We start from the raw sequence: 12,596 nt of genomic DNA, 5'->3' as shown, positions 1-12,596 counted from the left end.
AATGATAAGCAATATTATGTTTCCCTGAGTTTTTTTGGGGTCATGCTGTGAAACTAATGAAATTCAATCAAGAGTCTATGTAAATTTTGATTATAACTGGATGATCAGAATCACAAAGAAAAACATGTACTTGTGACTACCATTTGAATGATGACAATATTGTGGGTTACTCTGAGACTAGTGAAGGAAAAAAATTAATCAAGAACTCTTGAACTAGACTGAACACATGAAGTTACCTATTTTGTAAGTAAAACTTGATTAAACAAAACTAACAAGTGGTTTAACCCAAGGGAACACTTCAGAGGCCTTTCTTTATCACTCAAATCTTTAGAAAAATCTCTTCTTTTTTCTTTAAAGTAAAATATTTTTTTTTTGAGACAGGGTTTCTCTGTGTAGCTTTGAGCCTTTCCTAGATCTCGCTCTGTAGACCACCAGGCTGGCCTTGAACTCACAAAGATCCACCTGCCTCTGCCTCCTGAGTCCTGGGATTAAAGGGGTGTGCCACCACCGCCCAGCTATAGTAAAATGTTTGATGGATAAGACTATAATGTAGTAGAATATTATTTTAAGGTGTGTTACTTTTGTTTATGTTGCATTTGTTTAACTCTGTGAAGCTGTGTTACTGTGCCAGTCTAAAACACTTGATGGTCTAATAAAGAGCTGAACAGCCAATAACAAGGCAGGAGAAAGAATAGGTGGGTCTAGCAGATAGAATAGATAGAAAGAGAAATATGGGAGGAGAAGAAGAAAAGAGATGGAGGAGAGAAGAAAGAAGTAGTCAGAGAAGGAGGAGGACATCAGAGGCCAGCCACCCAGCTACACAGCCAGCCATAGAGTAAGAGTAAGACTTACAGAAGACAATGGGAAAAGCCCAGAGGCAAAAGGTAGAGGGGATAATTTAAGTTAAGGAAAGCTGGCAAGAAAGAAGCCAAAATACGGCTGGACATTTATAATTAAAAATAAGCCTCTGTAGGTGATTTATTTGGGAGCTGTGTGGCAGAGCAGAAATAAACACTATAATGACTAAACATAAAGCTTAACAATAAGTATGTCCTGCCTACTATATATATGCTGATTAATACTGATCAAAATTAGTCTTAAAATGCTTTTTACTGTCCCTTACCATCTAATGTTTCTGATTAATTATAATCATGCTAATACAGTTAGGTCTAATATGTTTGCCCAGGCAGGTAGTGGATAATATCAGTTTTTTTTTTTACTTCATAATAGTAACTTCAGTACATAGAGCACCCCCAGTACATGTTAAGACCTCAAAACAACAGCTGTATTGAATTAGTGGAATCAGAATTTATACTTAAGAATGATAATGTTAGGGCAGTGGTGTCACATGCCATTGACTCAGTATTTAGGAGGCAGAGGCAGGCAGATCTCTGAGTTTGAGGCCAACCTGGTCTATAGACTGAGTTCCAGGACAGCCAAAGAAATCCTGTGTTGAACACGCCCCCCCACCCCTCGCCTAAAGAATGATGTCATATAACTAGATATAGCTACAAGACTGGGGGATTTAAAGGAGAAGGGTAGTCCTACAACCTTTTTAAGAGCCATTAAAACCATTCAGTTTTATGAAAGATTGGTATTTTTAATAAGAAAAATACCTTATAACCTTCTAATTAAATTAAGCAATCTGTGTTTTGTTTCTTAAACCAAGCACTGTTCCACTATATACCTTTCTATACTGTTTTAATACCAATGGGTCACTAAAGCAAATATTTACAATGGCTTTGATGGCAATGAACTGATTTTTTTTAGTAACATAAAAAGCTCTACAGCTTGAATTATGGCTCATAAAAGAGGAAATTGGTTACACTTAATTTTTTTGTGTAACAGTCCATTGCATGCTAAATGGCCTAAGAAACTATTTCAAGACTTCTTTGCATTTTCATTCAGGTAGTTTCTACACGTATAAGCTAATAATTATTCTAAGTTGTTTAGGCATCATACTAATTGAAGGAGTGATCTGCTATTAACTTTGTGATTTGGAGAAATGATAACCATATCCAGAAATGCAGAGTTTGGCTGGGGAACTGAATGGTAATTGAAATAAAAGCAGTAGCTTCTTCCACTGATCAAATTTACCAGATCATTACCCAAAGCTCTACTTAACTTCGTGTAGTCGTAACACAATCTAGAAAGCAAGAGCCAGACTAGACTATTCCTATAGGTAATAAAGGTACTGCTGAAGAGGAGATAAGAGGAGATCTGAAAAAATGAGGTAAGAGTCCTATCAAGTGGAACCTGGCCTGGGTATCCCGTCTGCCTCTAGGATTCATTAAGTTCCAACTATGGAATGGTATCTTGTATTTGCATTAGTGGCTGAGGCTAGCCTTAGGCTATCTAATGCCTTGTCTTCTGCTTCTGGATAGAAAAATCCCTATAACCAGGCAACAAACATGACACACATTTACTTGGCATCAAACCTGAGCTGGTAGCTTGTGCATTTAAATGTTTTCTCATGCTAAAAGCCTGTAGAATGATACCTTTCATTAGGATTAAAGTAACTCTACTCAACTTGGCCCCTTATGTGCAAACATGAGGCTTAAAAAGGCTGGTATCAACTGTGACAGCTCAATTAATTAATAAAAGAATCTTCTGGAAATACCTAAGGAAAATGCCATTGTTCCACTTATTTCTTGCACTGTTTCAGCATTTCCAGAATCTATGAGGAATGTAGACTCCAAGATCTGAGCTACCAGTATCCTGCAGTCAGTTCTGAACAGAGTAGTATATGCAAAGTCCTTTTGCCCTTCTAATTGCAATTGTGAAATGGTACTGTGGATTAGGCAAAGGTTGTGTCAAGAGTGGAGAGGCTGGAGATATGGCTCAGTGATTAAGACCATTGGCTGTTCTTTCAGGACCCAAGTTCAATTCATAGACCCATGTAGCAGTTTACAACTATCTGTAACTCTAATCCTGGAGGATCTGATGCCTATTCAGACTTCCAAAGACATTGCACACACATGGTCCAGAGACATACATGCAGCCAGGATGCCCATACACATAAAATAAAAATTAAAAATTAAAAAGGGAAGATATAGAGAGTATGATCGTTAAAACGGCTAAATTTAGTGAGAGTTTTGAGTTAAAGATGCAAATCAGTGCCATTTCAAACAAGTGTGAGGCTTTGTTCTAGCTATAGTTTCATGACTGAATTTGCATTTTCTAGTCACAGAAATGACATTTATACTACTCTAACTATCATGAGAATTAACAGCAAGCCAAAAGATTCTCTCCAACCATAAGCATCATTACACAATATACAGTGAATTTAGAAAAGGTAAAAATCTATCTCAATACTAATAAGAAAGCTAGGTCAAGTGGCACAAGTCTGTAACAGATCTACTTGGGAATCAAAGGGAGGAATATCACAAATTGAAGGTTTGCCTGGGCTACAAGGTGAGTTTAAAGCCTACCTGTGCAACTAAGTAACTCCCTGTCTCAAAAGTAAAAAAGAAGTGAATGCATTAACCAAGTGGTAGAGCATTTGCCTACCACTCTTGATATCTTAGATTCAGTCACTAAGACCAATGAAAACAAAACAACAATGAGAAAAGCACCTACGAAGTCATTACATGGAATTACAGCTTGCACTGTATTAGAAAGTATGCTAGAAACAATGGCATGGTCTTGGTTACACTGTTATGAAGCAAGTACACTGGGATATGGTATTGAGAAGGAATAACCATACCTTGCTAGTTCTATGTTCAATGTGGTAAGAAATGTACCCTAGAATATGTCAATATAGGACAACCATGGTTAACAATATGCATGTGTAAAATAGCTATATTTTATTACACCTTATTTTATACACAAATGATTCAAAAGTAATGAAAACCACATATCCTGTTTATAATCTAACACTTGATGAATTTTTATATGGATTTCTGTAACACTCAAATGTATAAATTTTATCCTTTGCAAAAATTCTAGTCACAAAACTGAAGTGACAGTTGTAAAAATACTGTAAACCTGTATTAAACATTTTTCTTTGAGTTATGTATCAATAGAAGGAATGGTTACCGTGGTGATTTAGATCAAAATGGCACCATAGGTTCATACAGAGAGTGGCACTATTAAGAGGTGTGGCCTTGTTGAAGGAAATATGGTCTTTTATGTCTCATATGCTCAAGCTAGGCCTAGTGTGACATTCATTTCTGTTGCCTGCGAGTCAAGATGAAGGGCTCTCAGCTATTTTTCCAGCACCATGTCTGCCTGTACACTACCCTGTTGCACCATGAAGATAATGTACTAAATCTGAAAATTTAAACCACCCAAATTAAAAGTTTTACTTTATAAGAGTTGCCATGGTCATTGTGTCTCTTCACAGAAAATAAAAACCCTAACTAAGAGAGAAGCTGGTACCGGGGTCTGGGGTATTGCTATGGTAGGTCTGACCATGTTTTTAGAGGAATGGGGACTTTGGATTAGAAAATAAGTTGAGGCTTTAAGTAGATCTTAATGGGCCACACTAGTGGGTACATGGAAGACAGTGGTGCTAAGAGTGATTTGAACTGTGGGGGCCTGGCTCAAGAGGTTTCAGAAAAAAATGTTAGTATATGGCCTGGAGGCTATTCTCGTGATGATTTGGTGAAGAACGTGGCTGCTTTTTGCCCTTGTCCAAAAAGTCTGCCTAAGAGAAAATTAAAGAATTTTGGATAAACTGCATTTGAAGAGGAGATTTCAAAACAGCCTAGGGTGCATTGTGTCATGTGGTTATTAGTGGCCATACTTATAATGAAGAGATATATAATGAAGAGAAGCCCACTGACCAATAAAAGCTACAAAATGTACAGTTTGAGGAGAAAAGGAGCACCAGGAAGTGAACTAGAGCTAAACCCTGTGTTCAAGCAGATAAACAGATTTTTAAAAAAAGCCCGACGCAAATGGAAGGAACTAGAAAATATCCTGAGTGAAGTAATCCAAACTCATAAGGACAAACATAGTATGTACTCACTCATAAATGGATACTAGATGTGAGGGAAGGGATGGCCAGACTGCAACCCACAGCTCCAGAGAGGCTAGCTAACAGGGAAAGACCCTAGGAGGGACACATGGATGACCCAGCGAAGGAGAGGTGGGTGAGATCTGCATGAGTGGACTGGGAGTTGGGGGGGGCAGAGGGCAAGGGGTGGGGGATGAGAACATAGGGAGATGGGAGGGTCGAGCTGGAGCAGGGATAGAGTGGGAGGGTGGGGAGGGAGATACCATGATGGATGAGGAAATCATGGGAATGGGAAGAGGCAGGGTACTGGGGATGCTCTCAGGAATCCACAGGGATGACCCCACCTTGGACTGCTGGCAGTGGTCCAGGGGGTGCCTGGACTGGTCTACTCTGGTGACCAGTCCAGCGAATACCCTAACTGTCATCATGGAGCCTTTGTCCAGTGACAGATGGAGGCAGATGCTGTGGGATGTTCTGTAGGTCCTGTGGGAGCCCATTCTCAGGTTCTTTGTGGCGTTACCCAGCAGGTCCGTATAGAGGATGATTAGGACCATGGGCCTGAGTGCAGGTGTTTGAGATGGTCTGCACTTGGCTGTGCTGGGGGATGGTCTGTATGTCAAGTTGCTCTGATTGGTTAATAAATAAAACCTGATCGGCCGTGGCTAGGCAGGAAAGATAGGTGGGACTAACAGAGAGGAGATATAAAAGGACATAAAGGCAGAAGGAGACGCTGCAGCCGCCGCCATGACCAGCAGCATGTGAAGACGCCAGTAAGCCACCAGCCACATGGCAAGGTATAGATGTATGGAAATGGATCAATTTAAGATAAAAGCACAGTTAGCAAGATAAGGACACTTGGCAAGAGGCCTGCCACGGCCATACAGTTTGCAAGCAATATAAGTGTCTGTGTTTATTTGGTTGGGTCTGAGCGGCTGTGGGACTGGCGGGTGACAGAGATTTGTCCTGACTGTGGGCAAGGCGAAAAAATCAAGCTACAGGCAGATGCAGAGATCCACGGCCAGGCGCCAGGCTGAGCTCTGGGAATCCAATCGATGAGAGAGAGGAGGGATTCTGCAGGCAGGGACGTCGAGATTATGATGGGAAGACATGTAGAGATGACCGGCTACACTAGTGGAAGCCCATGAACTGTAGACTAGTGACTGTGAAGCACCCATGGGACTGGACTAGGCCCTCTGGATACAGAAGACGGTTGTTTGTCTTGAAGTGTTTGGGGGGCACCCAGGCAGGGGGATCGGGATCCATCCCTGGTGCATGGGCAGGCTTTTGGGAATCCAGTGCCTGTGGTGTGACACCTTGCGCAGTCTTAGTGCAGTGGGAAGGGGCTTGGACCTGCCTAGGCTCAGGGTGCCAGGCTCTGCTGACTCCCCATAGGAAACCATGATTTGTGACATGTGGAGATATGGGGTGGCTTGGGAGAGAGGGCTGGGGGGGTGGGAGGAGGGAGGAGGTGGTGTCTGTGAGTGGTGTGTGGAGTGAGTAGGTGATAAAAATAATAATAATAAAAAAAGAAAGGCCTGATGTTAAATGGAACAAAGGGAAAGATGACCTTATGGCAAGATCCCACCTAGCTAATATTCCAACTTGTGAAAAGGAATTAAAGAAAATCTTAGAGCAAGGTGTGTTGGTACACACCTTTAATCACAGAACTCCAGAGGCAGAGGCAGGTAGATCTCTGAGTTTGAGGCCAGCTTGGTTTACAGAGCAAGATTCAGGACAGCCAAGTTTAGGCAGTGAAGGAATGAATCGAAAACAGAAAGCTGGTGAAAATTTAATTGAATGAGGGGGCCATGTTCCAGCTCCAGCAAGCAGTAGAACTTGGAAGCTTTGGCTACATGGTTCTGGCTTTAGAGTCAAGGATAGAAGAAGGGGTTATGGAATCTCCCTTCACAACTAAGGAAAGCTACTGAGGCCAGCCATGTGTCAAGGATGCCCTTGCACGGAGGCCAGAAAAGGCCAGTGTGTGAAGCTATGAATGTAAACCAAGGATTGCTTTGGAGACCTCAAAATGTTGGAGATGTCAGAGTTATGGGATACTTGCCTGTTGTAGGATAATCTTTTTGTACACTGTGAAGATGTGTCTCTGCCAAGACACATTCTGATTGGTTTAATAAAGAGCAGAATGGCCAATAGGTAGGCAGAAGAGGATAGGTGGTACTTACAGGGGGGAGAGAATAACTCCAGAGAAGAATCTGAAAGATGGGGATTCACCAACCAGACACAGAGGAAGTGGGATATACTGTACTGTGGGGAAGTAAGCTGAGCGGCAGAGCATAGATTAATATAAACAGGTTAAGTTTTAAGAGCTCATTGGAAACAAGCCTAAGCTAATGTCAAGCTTTCATAATAAAAAGTCTCTGTGTCATTATTTGCGAGCTGGTGGTACAAAACAAAGTCCAACTGTACCTGTTAAGGAATGCTGCTAACAAGGAATGGAATTAGTCCAAGAGAAGGAAGTGTGTTACAGTCAACAAAGTTGAAAGGAGTTGGAGATCTGAAAAGGGTTCTGAAGGGAGATGAAGTTTGGAGTTTTCACAGTTGGCTTTTGGTCCTGCTTTGGTCCAACTTTCCTTACTATGCTTCCTTCCCTCCCTTTTGGAATGGTAATGTATATCCCATGCCACTGTATGTTGGAAGTATGTGATCTGCTTTTCATTTTTATTTTACAGGGGATTAAAGTTAAGAGATTGCACGCATCTCTTTGAACTTTGGATTTTAAACACTATTGAGACTAAGAGACTATGGGGACTTTTGAAGTTGGACTAAATGCATTTTGCATTATTATATGGCTACAAGCCTATGGGGGCCAGGGAGTGGAATGTGGTGGTTTGAATAAAAATGGCTCTTACAGGTTCATAGGTAGTAGCACTATTAGGAAGTGTGGCCTTGTTGGAGTTGGTATGGCCTTGTTGGAAGAAGTATGTCACTGTGGGGATATGCTTTGTAGTCTCATATGCTCAAACTATGCCTTGTGTAGCATTCACTTCTGCTGCCTGATGATCACCATGTAGAACTCGCAGCTCCTCTATCACCATGTCTATATTTAATGCCATGAATATAATGGGCTAAACCTCTGAAACTGTAAGATAGCCCCAATTAAATGTTTTCCTGTGTAAGAACTGCAGTGGTTAGAGTGTATCTTCATAGCAATAGAAACCCTAACTAAGACAGTTACATGTATTAGTATTCCAGACTAGAAAAGATTTTTACTGTATTTAATTTAAGCAAAAACTGTGTTCTCACCTGACCAAGTTCTTCATTAAGGTCTGATGTGTTAACCAAGGCTCCTTCATTAATTTCTTCATCAAAAAAGTCTTTATCCCATGAAATAAAAAATGAGCCTAAAAATTTCTGCATTTCTACTGTGACATACATGGAGACAGGAATAATAAAGTTGAAGAGAACCATGAATGATAAAAAGTCGGTGAACATTTTCAAAACCTAAAATAAGAGATAGTTCATGTTAATTTGATTCACAGCCTCCTCAGATGAATATGATATAAAGTGGCTTTCTTTCCATTTCAATGCTTAACATATTATTAATATAAAGATCATATTATTAATATAAAGAAACTTCCTAATGACACTATATCATTATAGTCAAAATTATTTGTATTAGGAACATTTTAGGCTGAGCAATGGTGGCACACACCTTTAATCCCAGCACTCAGAAGGCAGAGGCAGGCAGATCTCTCTGAGTCTGAGGACAGCCTGGTCTACAGAGTGAGTTCCATAATAGGACAGCCTACTTACAAAAGAGTTAACATTCATCATAGCAAGTTAATTACCTTAAAAGTTTCCCGTTCCTTTTGCGTCTTTTGGTTATACCAAGGTTCATCATTGTATGGGGTACTTTGCCAAACATACTTTAGAGTTGTGCATACTGCCGCTTTGGTCAGTAAGATAAATAAATAAACAATCAAGAAGGCATTAATAGATCTGAAAAATAAGATATTATGTCTAATTACTTAAGACATAAGCAAAATATACATTTAAATTGTTTAATTTTGATTTAGTTTAGTCTTAAATAATCTAAAGATTCTCCTGTGTATATTGTAATAATCATATCCCAAATTTTATGTAAGAACCTTAATTATCACAGCTGAAGAATCACTGTTAAATGACAAAATGGAAAATCTAGTCATGAACTGTTTATTGATCACTAATGTTCCCCAAGGTACAATGTATGGCTTGTCAAACACACCTTTTAAAATAAGTGGAAACAGACATATTCACATGTATTAGTACCCACTTAACCTCTATATAAAGTGTAGTTTGTATCTCCTCCTCAAAAAACTAAATATTTCAAACTGAAGGTAGAATAGCAAATGTGAAACCTCAAGCTCAGCATATATTCTCTTAATATTATTTCAAAGTAGAGTTCTGGGTAAGGCACAATGAGTCATATCCATGCCTATAAAGAAAGAAGTGTTCTGGCATGGTAGTACCTATAATCCCAGTAGTTGGGAGGCACAGGCAGGAGGATTACAAAATCAAGATCATCCTCAGCTCATGTAGCTAGTTTAAAATCAGCTTGGGCTGCATGAGACACTGTCACACACACATAAATAACCACAGAAAAATTAAATTTTAAAAAGAGAAACCCCTAGTAGTGGCACCTTTCTTCATGATCTACCAGGTACCACTCCAATGTCTACTAGAACAATATTGTAGAACCAACTTGAACATATCTGCTAAATGACTCCAAATTCAGTAACAAAAGGAAATGAATTTTACAGTTTAGGTAAATGGTGCCATTTAACCCTATGCAAGCTCAGTTAATTCAATTATTATCTTGGAGACGTTTTCTTCGTCTGTATAGTTGAAAGAGTCTAACATAAATTACTTCATAGAATTATTCAGAGAATTAAATCAAATCAGACATAAATCAGTAAAGACTATTTCATGAACAAAAACAAGTGCTTAAAATGATAGCTGCTATAATTGTGGATGATGAGTTTCTGTATTGTTATTTGGAGTTACCAAAAGAAGTAACAATTTCAATCAATAATGACTAAAAAAAATTGTGGCGCATACTAACTTTTCGACAGCAGAACGTTTCTGAGATTTCCCTTGGTAGTTCAAAGCCATTTTGGTTTCCATCCCAGTGTAAACAGCAACTCCTAAAGAATAATAGAGTATAATGAAAATCTGCTTACAGGTAAATTTGTTAGCCAACCTCCTACCTGTTTGGTTCTGTAAATTCTTCACAGTCTACAAGGGTAAAAATTCTAAGTCTTTACTCGTCAGGTGACATATCACTCATATTAAAATTTACATTGTATAAAGTGTCATACTTATATTAATTTATTATCTGATAAATTATCAACACATAAATATACATTGAGAATAAAAGGCAAGTATCTGCCATGTTCACTTTTAAACATGCACTATTTATTCATAAGCTTTATGAAATACATTTTAACAGCATATTTTTAAAGTTGTTCACCATATATCTTCTTGGTATTTTTAAGTGTAGCTCCTTTCAGCAAAAGATTTTCAGGTCCCAAAGACCTAAATGAAAAACAATCACAGTTTATCAAAACAACATACAATGTCATCAACAGTGGGAACAGAATTTTCCCTGACACACATCCATCTCCAAGGGGTTTAGAATGTATCTATTTTTACCATACACTTACTCCCTAGAATGAGCAGAGTGATCCCTCTATCTGAAGTGACTTAAGGGTACAGCCAGATGGAAGTACAAAATATAGGAGTAGCCAGCAACATGCAGAAGTAAAGAAATGCAGAAGGATCAAAAGATTATGACTTATAGATAGCAAGAAAGAGCTATAAGAAGTGAGAAACAGAGGGCACAGATAAAAGACTGGGAAGACAAATGCCAAGCTGCAAAAACACAGTGGCATCTTCATAGAGATGAGACCTGACTTTTGGGAGATCAAGGCAATATGGAAAAGCTGAGACAATTAACTATGTCATAAAATAGGAAAGCATCCTGTTTGTATGAATTTCCTCATAAATGATTAATCTTACATTTTATTTAGGTCCAAGTAATTCTTCTAACATTTTCCTCACTGCCTAGACCCTCAACTACTCTCCCATAAACCACTATTTTCTAGCTTTATTTTTAACCATGTCAGCCACTATACAAACAAGGAAAATATATGCAATGTCAAGAACAATGTTGGAAAAGCAGTCAACAGGTACAGAGCTCTGATCTTTAAAACTTTTTGGTATATAATTACTATGTTTGTGTAGGTGCACATGCCATGGAGTATGTATGTGTAGTGGTCAGAAGAAAATTTTATGTAGTCAGTTCTCTCCTTCCACCTTTTTTTTTTTTCTCGAGACAGTCTCCTTCCACCTTTAAAGTGGGTTCTGGGGATTAGACTCAGGTAGCTAGGCTTTCATGGCTGGTCCCATGGAGCTCTGTTCTTCTGGAAACTCTAAACATCATTTCAATAATAATAATCTGCCCAACACAAAGAGATCCTACTACCACAACCCAACTAATGACAAGGTTACTTAGTTATCTTCTTTTCACTTTATTTAAGGAAAGGTATTTGATTATTTTAGTGGGTTTAAAAGAGGGTTTAAACATCCCTCCTTCCAAAAGCATAGATAAAAGGAATAATAAACTAACCTGGCAACAGTCTCAACACTATCACTATAGATACTGATTCGCCCAACAAACCTGTTAAAACAAAAAGAAAACATACCAAGTATAAAAATCCAAATACCAGCAATTGGAAATTCATCAGTTTACAAATAATGAAAAATATAAGACTGAATAAATTTAAAATTCTATTAAGCTTCTGGACAAAAGTTACATTGAAATTATAAATTATATAACATTTAAATCTAACCTTTAAAATAATATGACAAATTATAAGAGTATAAACAAAGATTTTATATTAACTGAAGCTCTACTTGGTATTATACACACACACAAAAACCTTATGATACATTTCTATAAATAATGTGGCTTTTATTTTAGATTCATGTGAAGAAGAATGGTTTCTGATACTATATACAATTTTCAAAACAATTAGTTCAATGACTTTTACACATGAGCCTGTTTATGAATTACAGTGGGTAGAAAGAAGCTTATTAAACAATAGACTTCTAGGTCCTATCCTTAAACTTCTGTGTCATATTCTCAAGTGATACTGGTATAGCTAGTCCCAGCTTCAACTTATGAAAATTACAAGGAACACTTGACTATATCACCTTGAAAATGTTGTTTGTATCTGGCAATTGATCTGATCTAAGCACTTAATATGGCCAAACACTAAGTAACATACATTTCTGCAAAATAGGATAAAAAGGCCTAATCCCACCTTAATGAGACTTTTATACTTACTTTGTAATTTGCATTATAGTGTTTTCTTTATAGAAACTTTCTGTGGGATGTTCTATATGCTGTGAATGTGTTGCTCTGATTGGTTAAGTAAAAAGCTGATTGGCCAGTAGCCAAGCAGGAAGTATAAGTGGGATAAACAGATAAGGGGAATTCTGGGAAGAGGAAGGCTGAGTCAGAAGATGCCAGCCCGCTGTCTAGGGAGCAGCATGTAATGGCACACAGGTAAAGCCATGGAACACATGGCAACATATTGATTAACAGAAATGGGCTGAGTTTAAATGTAAGAGCTAG

General features: G+C 38.4%; 1 protein-coding gene across 8 annotated transcripts in view; it reads right to left on the bottom strand.

The window, feature by feature from the left end:
* Positions 1-12,596, bottom strand: part of Atp11c (ATPase phospholipid transporting 11C (ATP11C blood group)) — a 201,105-nt gene that overhangs the window by 76,953 nt on the left and 111,556 nt on the right. For all 8 annotated transcript variants that reach the window (XR_013047942.1, XM_042268650.2, XM_015987375.3 and 5 more), the window contains 5 exons: positions 11,586-11,636; positions 10,428-10,492; positions 10,020-10,101; positions 8,767-8,917; positions 8,222-8,419 (listed from right to left, as the gene is read on the bottom strand). Coding sequence is in view for 7 of the 8 variants with exons in the window: in XM_042268650.2 (XP_042124584.1) it covers positions 8,222-8,419; positions 8,767-8,917; positions 10,020-10,101; positions 10,428-10,492; positions 11,586-11,636 (547 nt within the window). In the remaining variant the exon portion in view is untranslated. The remainder of the gene's footprint in view (positions 1-8,221; positions 8,420-8,766; positions 8,918-10,019; positions 10,102-10,427; positions 10,493-11,585; positions 11,637-12,596) is intronic.

This window comes from Peromyscus maniculatus, chromosome X (genome assembly GCF_049852395.1).
Source record: "Peromyscus maniculatus bairdii isolate BWxNUB_F1_BW_parent chromosome X, HU_Pman_BW_mat_3.1, whole genome shotgun sequence".
Classification (NCBI taxonomy): domain Eukaryota; kingdom Metazoa; phylum Chordata; class Mammalia; order Rodentia; family Cricetidae; genus Peromyscus; species Peromyscus maniculatus.
The sequence above is the reverse complement of the archived record's forward strand: the minus strand, read 5'-3'. Positions and strand labels throughout refer to the sequence as shown.